The 15,044-nt window shown below is 30.3% G+C and overlaps 1 protein-coding gene across 2 annotated transcripts; it reads right to left on the bottom strand.

Moving 5' to 3' along the window:
* Nucleotides 1-10,588: 10,588 nt before the first annotated feature.
* On the bottom strand, nucleotides 10,589-14,524 carry LOC121230676 (uncharacterized). Of its 2 annotated transcripts, none has more exons than XM_041115859.1 (3): nucleotides 14,329-14,524; nucleotides 11,996-12,343; nucleotides 10,589-11,896 (listed from the first exon to the last, which is right to left on the bottom strand). In XM_041115859.1, exons 1-3 carry the CDS (start codon nucleotides 14,507-14,509, stop codon nucleotides 10,878-10,880), a joined length of 1,548 nt encoding a protein of 515 aa, XP_040971793.1. In that variant the 5' UTR covers nucleotides 14,510-14,524; the 3' UTR covers nucleotides 10,589-10,877. The 2 variants fall into 2 exon arrangements, with proteins under 2 accessions (XP_040971793.1, XP_040971794.1); XM_041115860.1 differs by having other exon boundaries at nucleotides 11,996-12,417; nucleotides 14,329-14,402.
* Between the last annotated feature and the right edge of the window lie 520 nt (nucleotides 14,525-15,044).

Raw genomic sequence — 15,044 nt, 5'->3', positions numbered from 1 at the left:
ATTGGTTAAAGTCGTCCCTATTCCTGGGTTCGACTACTCTGACCCTTGTGCATTACGACTTAGATATCTCCCTTTACAGAGCTCCAATACTTATGCCGTTGGTTTCTAATGAAACTAAACTCAAAAGGGAATCTATAAATATAAAGCATGACTTCTAATTGTCTCTGATTAATTTAGGGTGAATTTCTAAAGTCGGGATAGGGGATCCAGAAATCGCTCTGGCCCTATTTCACAAGAGTTTAATTATCTCCTAACATACAGCTCATATGGTCATTTTGTTTGTTCTATATGAAAATAGACTCATCGAGCTTCGATTACATAATTTATTCATTAATTAATTCTATACCTACTATTTTTGGTGATTTTTCAATCTCACGTCACTGCTGCTGCCAGCATCTGTTACTAAAGCAACTATGCCTATTTCGTGATTTCTCCTTGATCTAACTAGTAATTCATCATACATATCACAAATTATGATCATGACTAGCCATGCCAAAGGCTAATCATTGTCAAACATCTCCCTACTACACTATTGCCATATCATGAATTTTAACACCAAAAATAATCAACCATGACATTTGGCATAAAAATCGAATTACCAAGACTTGCGACCTAACATTATAGAACCAAATCCAACCGAACATTTATGCCATTTTCGCTTGGCTAAAAGTTTACATACCAAATTTCAACAAAACATATTAGCCTATACATGCCGAAATGTTCTCTAGACCGACTAAAAAGAAGATACCAAAAGTTGCTAGCCGGTGTGATGACTTCGATGACAGTCCCGAGCACGCAAAAAGACGAGTCCAAGAAACCTAAAGTAGGTGACAAGCAAACACTGAGTGAGTATATAACTTAGTAAGTCATAAGCATTACATTGCCGTTCAGTAATAATATATCATAAGAGAAAATAAATAATGCGGGATTAAAATCCTCCATCCATACCCAAACTGTGCTATAATTCCTTAGGCATTTCGATTCGATCTCATACCAAGCCCTACTTTGACATTTCATACATTACACCATATGACATTGGATGCATTTATCTTCCAGTATAATCACCACATAGGTTCAAGACTTACCAAGCTCAATCCCAAATATAAATAAAATGTCTATTCCTCATGAGCTCAAGGTGTTTACTCGTACCGCTGTCCATGATTGACTCGATAAGGCCGCACACTTAGAGCATGTATATTTATTAGAGAATGTATAATAAGCCCGCACACTTAGTGCTTAATAGTCGAACTCGCACACTTAGTGCTATATAATCAAACTCGCACACTTAGTGCTATACAATTTGAACCCGCACACTTAGTGCCAATCTCATGATCATAAATGTTTACACCCGCACACTTAGTGCAAAAACCAACAACTCAATACATCTCACCTATTTTCTTTTTCATTCAATACTTTCATACCCCATGCATACATGTATATATATTTATCATTCCACTCAGCATCATTACATAGACGTTATGACCATTTAAATTAATACAAAATATATGCTTAATGACTTACCTTGTGTTGGGTAAGACGGTTCCAACTCGGCTACTCGATGATCTTTTCTTTGCCTTTGCTTGATTCTCCTCCTTTAACTCCTTGAGCTTAATCAATAAATCAACTAGTTTAACCACCTTGCTAAATATTTATAATCCAATTACACATGCATATGTTTGTTAGTATATTCGGCAACCATCCTCACTAATTACCCATTTAGTCGATTATACACATAATCAAAGGTAACCTCACGAATGGGCATACTTATGTATATATATATATACACTTCCGAATGGGCATCACAATTAGATTTAACACCACCTTCATACTCAATTAGATGGCCGAATGTATGTACAATGTCAACTATAACATCATTTAAACATCTAATTTCATCTCATGAACACTTGATCGAATTTTCCTAATCTAGCATATTTTCACATCTATTTGTAACATCATGTAAATCCACATATAACTACATTTCTTAAGTTCCACATCTTAATGCCCATTATAGCCATTCTCATAGTCTAAATCTAAAAATTGGCACATCCACCTTTCAACCATGTTAGCCGAATACTCATTCTCTTCTTAGTCCTAAATTCGGCACCTCCAACAAAGTGACTTAACAACTTCAACTTTCATGATAACATAACAAGCAATTTAACACATACATATAACTAACATGTTAATAGCATCAAGGTATCAACTAAAATTTTTAAGCTTCTTAGTCAAAGCCTAACTCTCCGACAACCCCAAATCCAACCATGGGATAGATAGAATTTAGACTCATCACCCAAAGGTTGTGTAAACTTCCAAAAATATCATTGAACATACCTTGATCTAAAGGACCACCTTGGCCGAATCTTGCTTCCTCTTCTTCCTCTAGTTACGACAATTGCAAAAGAAAGAAAACATGAACACTCCTTCTTCCCTCCTTATTAAGCATTCAAACTCCCTCATTTTCATGCCACAACATCAAACACTCCTCCTAGATACAAGCAATGGCCGAACCTCTTCAAAATTTTTCTCCCTTTTTTTTCTTGGTTTTTCGGCTAGGAGATGGCAAGTATGAACACCCTTTTTTTTTGTTCACTTTCCTATTATTATTCCCATCATTTGTTAACTAAAAAAACATATTAAATTAGAATGAGTGGAGCATCATCACTCCTTGGCCGGCCACCATGTATTTTATGGGTAATTTGACATCCATGCTTCCTATCCCTATTATTAATTACTCCTTATAATTCATCTATCATCTTTTCTAACTTCGTCAACTAGGTCCTTTTCGAATTAATTCACATTCCTAAAGCTAATATTAAGCATTTAATTTCTCATATATTCACTGTCACACAAAAAATTTTGTAATTAAAACACAAAAATAAATTTTTGGCTCGGTAATGTGGTCTCGAAACCACATTCCGACCAGGGTCTAATTAGGGTTGTCACACTCAAGTAACCATAACTATCATCTTTATAACTAGCCTATACATGCCATATTTACATATATCCATGAGTTCAAATGTACCAATCAGCAACTGGATAGTGTGATGAGTATCCTGACTTTATCCAAATTGAGCGAGCTATCGAACCTCTATAATACACAGAAAAGAAACAAAGTAAGCTTTATAGCTTAGTAAGCCCGTATAATTCAGAATTAAACTTACCATTTATACATAATCAAGACAAATAAATAAGGTATACTCAATTCAATTATCAAATGCCTAAACAAAAGCATTCATCAATAAGTTAGTCACATAAGTGCATGTAATCATCCATTATCTCAATTTGATACTCAATACATTGTATCATATCAAATTCATATATCACATACATCATTTGTAACATTTCACTCTCAATTATATAAACAATAATTCATTCGATGACAGTAACTCATCCATATAAACAGTACTTCATCCATATAAACAGTAACTCATCCGTATAAACACAGCTTTTTCACTTAAGCAATAACAAAATTTATGCCCGTTGAACCTATTAGAATATTGAAGGATACTCGGGTGATATACATTACGTGTATAAATCAGTAAACCGTCAATTAATTATCATTTCCACTCTTTCGAGCTATGACTAGTAAGCTCCTCCTGAGCTGATGAACAGTAAGCACTATTGAGCTGAAACAGTAAGTTCTGACGAGCTGAAAATAGTAAAATGTTATGAGCTGATATATTAGTAAGCTCATACGAGCTGTGGTGAGTCCACAACACATGCAGGATCTCGACCAAAATGGTAAACCTAGTAACATGTCACTCGTATCTTACGACTTTCTACGGTTCAAACGGGACTCGGTATTCAATAATTCTCATCAATTAGGCAATCGAACTCAGTAATACCATTTACTCAATTATACTTTCATTTAAAATAATTTACAAGTATTTAAAATTCGATTCTAATTATACGAACTTACCTCAAGTTGCTCTGATGGAAATTATCGACTATTCATCCACTTTTCCTTTTCCCCGATCTAATCCCAATCTCGGCTTATCTTGATCTATACATTATCAAATTTAGCACATTCAGCATTCGATCTATTCAATTTAGCCTATAATTTACAATTTGGTAAATTTACACATTTGCCCCTAATGTTTCATATTTTCACAATTTAGTCCTTATCACATAAAATTGCAAATTCATGCAATTTAATACAAACCCATACTTAGCCGAATTTAATACATGTTACTAGCAGCCCATATTTTCAATTTATTCACTCTTTTAACCACCACATTTCACATATTCTCAATTTAATCCCTTTTCACATTTTTTGTCAAAAATCACTTTACAAAAGCTATTAATCTAACATTAAACATTCCAAATCTATCATAATTCATCAAATTACTCAAGCATTCAACAATGGCAATATGATAAATCTTTAATAGTTTTGAAATCTAGGGTACGGGCTAGCTAGAATACGAAGCAACAATCTCAAAAACATAGAAATCATTAAAAATAGAGAAAAATACATACCATGAAAAAGGAGGAACCTAGCCGAACCTTGAAACTATTCTAATGGCTTCTTTCTTGATAAATTTGGTCGAAATAATGAAGAAGAAGATTATACATATTTTGTATCTTTTAATTTTAAGCTATTAATTATTATTTTACCATTTTAACCTTTATTACTAAACATTAAAATTCATTTAACCATGCACAAATATGTCCACTTGCATTATAAATGGTTAAATTACAACGTAAGGACCTCCTCTATTAAATTTTATAGCTATTAAACCCTTTTATCTTATAGAACCCCAATTTTTCGCTTTATACGATTTAGTCCTTTTATCAAATTTACCATTTAAACGATAAAATTTCTTTATGAAAATTTTCACACATACATGCTATCATGCTGTAAACATTAAAATAATATCAAAATAAATATTTTGATTTCGAATTTGTGGTCCCGAAACCATTGTTTCGATTTGACTAAAAACGGGTTGTTACAAGCACATAATGCCACTCACTACAAAATAACCACAAGCATACTAAAGACCCATATCTACATTCTACATATTCTAGACTCAAAATGAGCATATAACTACCATCTTTAGGTAGTGTGTGCTTCCTCAATGATCCGACTCGATAGTTCTACAAGGAAGTAAACAACTAAGGTAAGAATTAAGAATGCTTAGTAAGTTCAAATGGAAACTAAAAAATCCCTTTATCATATCTATACATATCCTTTGGCAACCAACTTAACTATCCTTTAGCACATCATGACATATCTATACTTATAACAATATCATCAACCGAATACATTAGTTACATTCTATAATCATGAGTAATCTCAAAACTTAGACAAAGTCATGTAACAATTCATATAAAAAATATCCCCAATTATCATTTCCATTCCATTTCATAGTTTAATTTCCATTTTCAATTGATTGAAATATCGCTTGATGGAACTATAGTAAAACAGACTCGGATGTACGGAAATAAGTTGCTCACACAAGTTGACAGTATATCAGGGTTGCTCACACAAGCTGACATTATATTGAGGTTACTCGTCCAGGCTAAACCTTCAATACGTATAACTTGATAATCTACAACAAATGCTAGATCTCGTATAACATGTATAATCTTTAATTAATCGAGCGTATAACCCTAATGATATGTCATACGTATCCTCACCTTTACTATGTTCACACGAGCCTCATATCTATATCTATATCATTATGAATACATGTACCGAGTCACACATTTCATTTACAAGTCTTGTAACATCCAATTCTCATATTTGTACTCCCATACTAATTCATAATAACCAAATATTTGCGGAAATATTTAATTTAGTCCAACTTAAACCAAATGTGTCAAATCCATTAAATTCTAGTTAAAACTAACATATAGATAAGTTCAAACATAAAATAGAATAGAGTGATAAGTCCCATATGAATTTACCTGTTCAAAATACGTAAAGTGGATACTTTAGGGATAATTCGAAGTTTTAGTTTTTCTCCGATCAACTCTATTTCGTTCTAATTCTTTATCTAAACAATTATTTTATACCATCAATCAATACTAAATATCTCCTTACTATGCTATGATATGCATGAACCTTTATAAATTTAATATTTTCATAACCTTAAAATTTTACATTTTATTCAATTTAGTCCCTAAACTCGGAATAGTTATAGCTTTAAATTCCTAGCCTTAGATTAAAATCTGATTTCAAATATTCTCACCAAGGACCATAAACTTCCTATTTCTAACACAATTTTGTAACAAGTTTTACATTTATTCAATTTGGTCCCTAATGTAATAAAGTTAACAATAAGCTAAATTAACTTTACGATCTAGTCCTTTTCATATTCTAAGCTTAAAATCTATCAATTTCAAGTCTAATTCTTTAAGAAATCAACAATGGTAACTTTCAAAAACTTTAATAGTTTTACAAATTGATACATGTGTTAACTAAGTCAAGATCCCACGACCCCAAATCCATAAAAATTACAAGAAAAAGACTTGATTGCAATACCAAAATAGTGGCCGAAAGTTTGGAAACCCTTGTAAGCTTTCTTTTTTCCTTCACTTATGGTGGACGATCTTTAGTTGAGGAAGAAGAGAAATTCTTTGCTCTTTCTTTCCACCATCTTTTTATTATACTAAAATTAAGGTTTAAGAAAATCTTAACATCACAGTCGACTATACTTATCTAAGATGGTTTATTTACCATTTTAGACCTTTGGTTAACTGTCATTTAAGTCATCAAGCCTTTGGCCAAATAAAAACTTATAGCGATCGAACTTTACAATTTAGCCCCTAAACCTTAATTAACTATTAATTCGATAAAATTCTTGGCCAAACTTTAATACATTTTTATGTTATTATAGTAAATATTAATATTTAATATTTATGAGCTTGGTTTACGAAAATGGGATTCTGAAATCGCATTTTCTGGTGCCACTAAAAATTAGGTCATTACACCTTTGACATCACAATGCCAACCTGATAACTTTGAAAATTACAATTTTGTCCCCCGATGACCTTGGTTAATCATAAGTGCTTTCTAAGCTCATTTAAAACCCGAATTTGATTAAATGTTGTATTATAATTAAGAACGATCATAATAACTTGAATAAATTGTTTATATATTATGCAAATGAACTTGTAGTCGGTCCAACAACGAATGTGACATCTCGTATCTAGGATCCGGTAATCTAATTGAGTATAAAGTGTTACAATAATATTAATATTGAGTTATCGTAATTTATTTTATTATAGTTTTAGTTGAATAGTTGTTAAGGCCAAAATAATATTAACATGGCATAGTGGTGATGATGATAATGACACGTGAAAATAAGAACGCTTTACATTTGAGTGAATTATAATTTAAATTGATATATTTCATGTATTATAATACTAATGAATCATAATATAATGATTTAATAAATTAATTTTAATATTTTATTATAATTTAAGTTTATATATTTTATGTACCATAAAGTAGCAAATTTTAATACAATTTAAATACATATTTTTTACTTTACAATATCACATTTAAGATTTTTTTTTATCTTTTTAACACTTTTTGATAACAATTATAATAACTTGAAATTTTTCAAAAATATTTTTTGTATCATATTTTTCAACCTTAATAATAAACTAACTAGAATGACATTTTAATATTTAAGGAAAAGTAATTCCCAAAAATTAATAACATTCCATAAAATTTGATATATTTTTAGCAAATCAAACATAAAAAAACGTTCTTTCTCTACCAGTAACTTCTAGGAAAAGTGATCATTATATAGAGGCATTATCGTATCTGGTGAAAATGAAGTATTTGAAAGAGAAGTCGAGGTGCATGGCTAGCCCAATGGCTTTTATTTGAAAGCAGCTCACTTTCTAATCTAAATCCGATAACTTTGAAGACCAACCGACCCAAGCTCACCTCCATTAAATATTTTAAAATATTTAATAATATTTAAATTAATTTGTTAATAAGATATTCACGTTATAAGAACTAAAATGTTTAGTTCAGATTTATTCTTCCATGAATCTAAATATATTTTGATTATTAATTTGTATATTTATATTTTTATAATAATTTGATTTGATTATAATTATGTAGATATATTAATTATAATAAGGGTGTAGTCAAAGCGACAGGTAGTAGCCTTATCCCAAATGGTTATTTTTTGCCTTTTTAATCCCTTCAATTTTTATAAAATTATGAATTAATATAATTATGAAATTCTATAATTAAAAAAATATGGAATGATAAAATTATATTTTACCCCAAAAGTTTAATATTAATTTTTTCCCCTTAAACAATGTTTTAGTTTTGACCTTAAATTATAAATGCAATTTTAATTATGCATTGTTTTGATTGATTCCAATTATAGTTATAAGGATGTATTATTTATATTTATGAATTATAATTGTAAAAAAATAATAGTTAAATTTAAATATTATACTAGTATCTATAACATATTCTTTATCTAAAAAGGATATTCATTACGTTAACCTATATTACCTATAGAGATAATGAATTTGAATATGTAAATCTAGTGAACCCATTATTTACGTATTTGTAAAAAAAAAAATTGTTTATCGAATTTAGATATTTGATAAGTTTAAATATCATTTAAAGCAAACTAATATTACAATAATATTGTTTGAATTTAATCAAAATGGTAAATAGATTCAAATTTTGAGATACCTAAATTTAAATATTAGGAAAAAATATGACTTGATCTTTTAATTTTATAAAAAAAAGTTAATTTAACTATTTATTTAATTTTTTATTTTTTAGCCCTTAAATTTACTTTTTGTTAATCAAATCACTTCAAATGGATGGGAAAGTTAATGTTTTTCAATTTTGTTAACGGTGACATACACGTGGATGACACATTAGCATTTAATTAATTTTTTAAAATTTTATAAATTTTAAAAAAAATTATAGGAATTATTTTTAAAAAATTATAGGAATTATTTTTAAAAAATTAAAAATCATTAAAATTATTTAAAAAGTATAAAAATGAATATTTTTAAATTTTAAAAATTATTTAAATGTTGACATGTCATCCACGTAGATGCCACATCAGCAAAATTAACAAATATTATTTTTTTTATTTTTTAAGTGATTTGACATAAAATGCAAACTTAAAAGGTAAAAGAGAGATTAAAAATTAAATAAAAAGCTAAAATGATTATATATATAAAGTTAGAGGTTATACCTTCCAAATACATATATTAAAGGCTTAATGCTGTAAAAAACCCTCAAATTTTTTCAAAAAAAGTAATTAAGCCTTTTTTTTTATACTCAATTAAGTACTTGAACTTTCAAAATGCATAAAAAAAGCACTCAATTTTTTTCAAAAAACGCAATTAAGCTCTTTTTTCTTTTTTTTTTACACTCAATTGCCAAAATGTATCAAAAAGGCCCTTTGACCGTTAACTTTAACGGTTGACTGTTAAAGTTAACCGCCCCTAATTTTTTTCAGTTAAAGCCACAACGTGTCACAACCATAGCGTGATATGTGGTAAAAAATGATAAAAAATAAAAATCAATAAAAATTATTAAATTATAATAAAAATATTAAAAATATTAAAAACTTATTAAAAATCATAAAAATCGTAAAAAATAATAAAATATAGAAAAATATAGAAAAAATTATAAAATTTTATAAAGTTGTAAGAAAATTATAAAAAAATGTAAAGAAAAATAAATTTGTAAAAAAAATTATAAAAATTATCTTACCAAAAGAAGCATTTTATAAATTTTTTATAACTTTTATTTATTTTTAATTTTTATCACTTTTTGCCACATGTCAGGCTGTGTTGCGACACGTGATGTTTAACTAAAAAAACAACAATCGTTAACTTTAATGGTCAACGATTAAAGTTAATGGTTAAAGAGCCTTTTTAATGTATTTTATAAATTTTTTTATTATTTTTATAATTTTTTATATATTTATACGATTTTATATATTTTAATAATTTTTAATAAATTTTAAATTTTTTTATATTTTATTAAAGTTTGAATTTTTTTATAACTTTTACTGATTTTTATTTTTTTTAATTTTTTTGTCACATGTCAGATCGTGATTGTGACACAAAATAGCTTTAAGTGAAAAATATTTGGGACAATTAACTTTAAAAGTCAACTATTAAAGTTTACGATAAAAGAGCCTTTTGATGCATTTTGACAATTGAGTGCAAAAAAATAAATAAATAAACAAATTTAAATTTTTTTTTAAAGTTTGATAGTATTTTTAGTGCATTTTAAAGATTCAAGTACCCAATTGAATGCAAAAAAAAATAACAACAGTGATTTAATTTTTTTTCTGAAAAAGTTCGATAATATTTTTTTATATATTTTGACAGTTCGAGTACTCAATTGAGTGTAAAAAATCATAACAGCTTAATTTTTTTTTAATTTGAAGGCCTTTTTTATATCTTTTGAAAGTTCAAATACCTGATTGAATAAAAAAATTTTAAAAAAAAAACTTAAAAGACTTTTTCATCCTTAAGCATATATCAAACTACTTCCATCCTTACCTTTGGATCACCACAATAATAAATGTAACTTCGTTTGAATCCTACCTCTAATGCACACGCTTAAGGTATTGTTGGCTACGGCAAATCCTTTAGGTACTTGGCATTATGATCACAACATTCCAATAAGACACAATTATAGTTGCAAAGAAAACACTATTATATCTACATATTTAGAGAAAACCTTCTGACTTTCTATACATTTTGTTTCAAAATCAGAAGCCATTCACAGTTTTAATCACAAAAAACTTCCAAAACCAGCCTATACAAACTAGCATTTATTAAAACCCAGTTCACGATAATCATCAAACCAACCATACTAAAACGAAATTACCTTGCCATTATTTAACACACGCTCACTTCCGGCCTTATTGCGAGACCCGACCCCGTGTTGAATCCGACCCGCTTCTACCCAATTCCTCCCCACCCGGTACCACAATTCCTGAGTAAACTGGCACTGCACCCGCATTTCTAACTCCATAATATATAGGTTGTTTCACACCATCAGGAGCCACTCTTAATGCGGGATCATAAGGGTCCACGTGCGTTACTGGCCTGTATCCTTGACCCACACCAGCAACCGGCCGATGATACCCAACCGGTATTTGACCCGTTGACATTGGATACTGCTGGACATACTGTGGCCGGATTTGAACAGGTTGAACCTGCGGATTTCCCGGTTGAACTGGACCCGAAACATAATATACAGGTATTTGTTGAGCGGGAGGTACAGAGTAATGAGAACCCGGAATATAGTGCCACATAGGACTACCCGAATATGTCGTTGGCTGCGAAACGGGTTGCTCCATCAAGCTCTCTGTTTGATTCTGCTTTGACTCAAAACCCGGTTCGGGGTTATCTGGTTTAGTCTTAACCGGTGGCAGATCTGGCATTGAAGGTACAACAACTGGAGCTGATGAGGTGGAACAAAAGGGCGATGAAGAAACAACCGGGGCCGGCGAACCCGGGTCCGAAACCGAGACATTCTCATGCAAGAGCTGACGTGTACTTAAATTCGGGCCACGGGGTTGGGCCTCATCGGAGTTATCCAACCCGAATAAATAATCGGGTACCTCCGATACAAACGAGGAAACCTCGGAACGGCCGCGTTCGAGCCCAGATGCATTGGCTCCACTGTTAAGAGCGTCTAAGAACCAGTGCTCACGATTAACCGAACCGTCCAAAAGTGAGCTGATGCTACTGGTTCGAGAGTCATCGCCTTTGGAGAAAAGAAAAATCCGCAACCGAGCTAACCGAGAGTTATGATTCTGTGCTAGCCGATCATATTCTTCCATCATGTTCTCGAGATCCTCATCGGTCGTCACTGAAATCAACGCGTCAAGATCCTCGTTTGGAAGCTGATACTTAACACTCACGTTGGCAATTCCTAACCACAAAACAAAAGTAAGATCAGATTAAAATCAAATATGACGTCATTAAAAAATAAAAACAAAGGAAAATCCATTCTCTTTTGTTGTTGGATTACCTGAGAGTTTAGAGAGCTTGGTGAGGAGAGCTGCGAAGGAGGTGGAACGAAGGACGGCAACGATGCGGGTATCGCCACCGACATAACGGAGCTGATTATCATGCGGACGTGGAAGGATCTTGCCGCCGAAACTGCACATGAACCGTACACGGGCATCATGAGGAGCATGGTGCTCGGAGCGTGGAGAGGACGCGACGGAATCGGTGGTGGAGTCCAACTCAGAGAGGTGGTGAGACGACATGTTGATGAGGTGGTAGTTACCTGCTGCTGCTATAAGCACAACAGATAAAAGAAAAGTGACACGAAGTGCGTTGGATTCTCCGTTGAAGAATGTCTTAGCTTTGAAGGCTGAATAAATCAGGAGAAGAGGCTGTGAGAAATCAGATATGACAGAAGAATCGGGACCCTTGTTTCGGATAGTCCTACAGCAGTTGACCACACATGATCGCTTTTCAGTAATTTAAAGTGGGCGGTTGTGGGCCGCTCGTGGGATTGGAAAGGGATATTAAAGGAAATTGATTGTGGAATGGGCTTCTTTGAGGCATAAAATAAAATTAAAGAATGACCCCACTCGACAGGCCGAATGGTTTTAAACCACAAGTAATCATTTTTGAGTTACTTACTAATAATAGCTAATCCATGACGTTAATTTTTATTAAAAAACCATGCACTTGCCATATTTGTTACGAAAAAATAGATTTTTTTTTCAAATAAAATATTATTTGGGTCCTCATTTGATTTATTCACCTTGTATAAAATTACACATTACAAGTGGATCAAATAAAAATTCTTTGCTAAAATGTTAATATTTAATACATTAATTGTATATAATTTTATGAATTTTAATAAATTAGATGATATACCATTTAAGGTTTTTAAAATTAAATTCACTTTATTGCGTTTCAAATATTTTTTTATAATTTCATTAATTATAAATTATATACAGTTAATTTTATTAAATATAAATAGATATAAATCTTTTACTAAAGAGTTAATATTTAACATATTCAAGATAGTAATTCAAATAGTTATGAGGTAGTTGCTAATAGTAGCTAACCATGACGTTAATTTTGATTAAAAAACCATCCACTTGCCATATTTGTTGCTCAAGATTTAGACAAGTAATTAATTGGTTTTCTTCAATATATAAAATAAAATAAAACCTTGCATGTATGATCAAGGTAATGTATAAAATTATATATTATAAATCAATCAAATATAAACCCTTTGCTAAAATGTTAATAATTTATACAATATTTTTATGCATTATCAATAAACTAAAATTTAACATATCATTTAAAGTTTTTACAAATAAATCTACTTATGTTCATTTTAAATAGTTGTATCATAATTTCATACATAGATAATATATAAAATTAAAAATTAAAAAATTTCGATACTACTAGTAAAATTTAAAAATTTCGCAAATAAAATTGGGCCTATATAAAGTATAGTAAAAATTAAAAAATTATATAAAAAATTGAGACATGCGAAAAATTTATAATATTGTTTGTAGAGTTAAAAAAAGTACGCTGTTAATATATCAAATACTCAACAATATTCATTATATAAAAATTTTGAGTAAGTATTTGATATATTGACAATATACTCTCTTTTTTTACAAAAAATTTACATACTTTTTTTTCTAAATAACTGATTTTTAAATATTTTACTATATTTTTATATAACACCTATCAACTCTCAATATTATTTGTAATGCCTAAAAACTACACTAAAATTGTATAATATTGTCCAATAAACTTTTTATAAAGAGTTAACATGTGATGCATTAAGGATGTATAATTTTATGGATTAAGATAAGTAATCATCTAAAATTTTTTAAAATAAATGAGTTGAAAGTAAAATTGTTTTATGTTGAATTTGTTTTTCTCTTTTAGACCAACCTTATCGACCGATGATGATGACACAGATTCCCGAGAATCATAAATAGAAGGTGAAACCCAGTCGGCCGTGGTATGGCTGGACCCGGTAAGAAAGGGTTCTCAGCTAGAAAGCCGTGAAATCAGACACTAAATCTAATCGCCAAAACCTTTACTTTTTTCCAGGCAAATAGCAAGAGATTCGTGACTGTTAAATCACGGCGAGAAAAGAATAAAAAGACGAAAACAACATCAATCCACGATATATATCATCTTTCTTTTTCCACCCCAAAAACGTCACTACCAATCAAATCTAATACCATCTGGAAACATAAAACAAAGTATACTCATCTCCATCTATCCTCAAGGATCAAACTTGAATTTATATTATGATGAAATGGCAGAAGATCAAATACCCAAAACCAATCAAAAAGGAAGACCAAACATACTTACCAGTGATAAATGAATTGAGGAAGTAGGTGTGGGCCGGCAGCGATAACTTGTCTTCAATCTTTTTCCACAGAACGGAGTTGAAAGTGCGGGGATTGAAACATGTAGGGGCAGCGGGTAAGGCAACTACATGCTGCTGTGGGGCCCGGCTGTTACTGTCAGATAGTAGCAGCAACGTGGCCATGAGTCAGCCCCCTTTTTGTCCCTGAGTTAATGCTATCCTTACGGACTTTCGTCTTGTGTTTCTTTACTGCCCAATCGTGTATTATTTTATTTTTATATATGGACGTCGCTGAAAAAGTTGCATGGAATAAATTGTCAGGGAGTGTTTGGTTGGTAAGTGGTAACCTTATTTTTCAGGTTCCAATGTACAAAATCATCTTCAGCTTCTAATATGATATTATTATAATTGGGATAATTTCAAGATGATTTTACATTAGCTTGGTAATACGAGAGTTGTGACAATTATAAAAAAGAATTGTAAAATTTTTAAAATATTGTTCTTGTAAAATTACATGCCAAATTTTATTCGGAATTTATTTTGTAAATTATTTTATTTCATGAAATATTTTATAAAGTATTTTCATGTAAATTTTTTTGAATTAATTTTATTTCGTAAATATAAAAAAAATTTATAAAATGTACCTTATAATTTTACAAATACAAAATATTTGGTAAATATATTATTCTTTAAAAATAATACTATATTCATAAAAATA

The sequence above is a fragment of the Gossypium hirsutum genome, chromosome A06, assembly GCF_007990345.1.
Source record: "Gossypium hirsutum isolate 1008001.06 chromosome A06, Gossypium_hirsutum_v2.1, whole genome shotgun sequence".
NCBI classification, from domain to species: domain Eukaryota; kingdom Viridiplantae; phylum Streptophyta; class Magnoliopsida; order Malvales; family Malvaceae; genus Gossypium; species Gossypium hirsutum.
The sequence above is the reverse complement of the archived record's forward strand: the minus strand, read 5'-3'. Positions and strand labels throughout refer to the sequence as shown.

Excerpts from the sequence above, each read along its gene's own strand:
- LOC121230676 (XM_041115859.1), bottom strand. The coding sequence starts at position 14,509 with ATGGCCACGTTGCTGCTACTATCTGACAGTAACAGCCGGGCCCCACAG. Across the intron at positions 12,344-14,328 it reads CCTCAATTCATTTATCACTG|CCTTCAAAGCTAAGACATTC; the intron begins GTAAGTATGTTT and ends TGATTTATTCAG. Across the intron at positions 11,897-11,995 it reads CAAGCTCTCTAAACTCTCAG|GAATTGCCAACGTGAGTGTT; the intron begins GTAATCCAACAA and ends TTTTGTGGTTAG.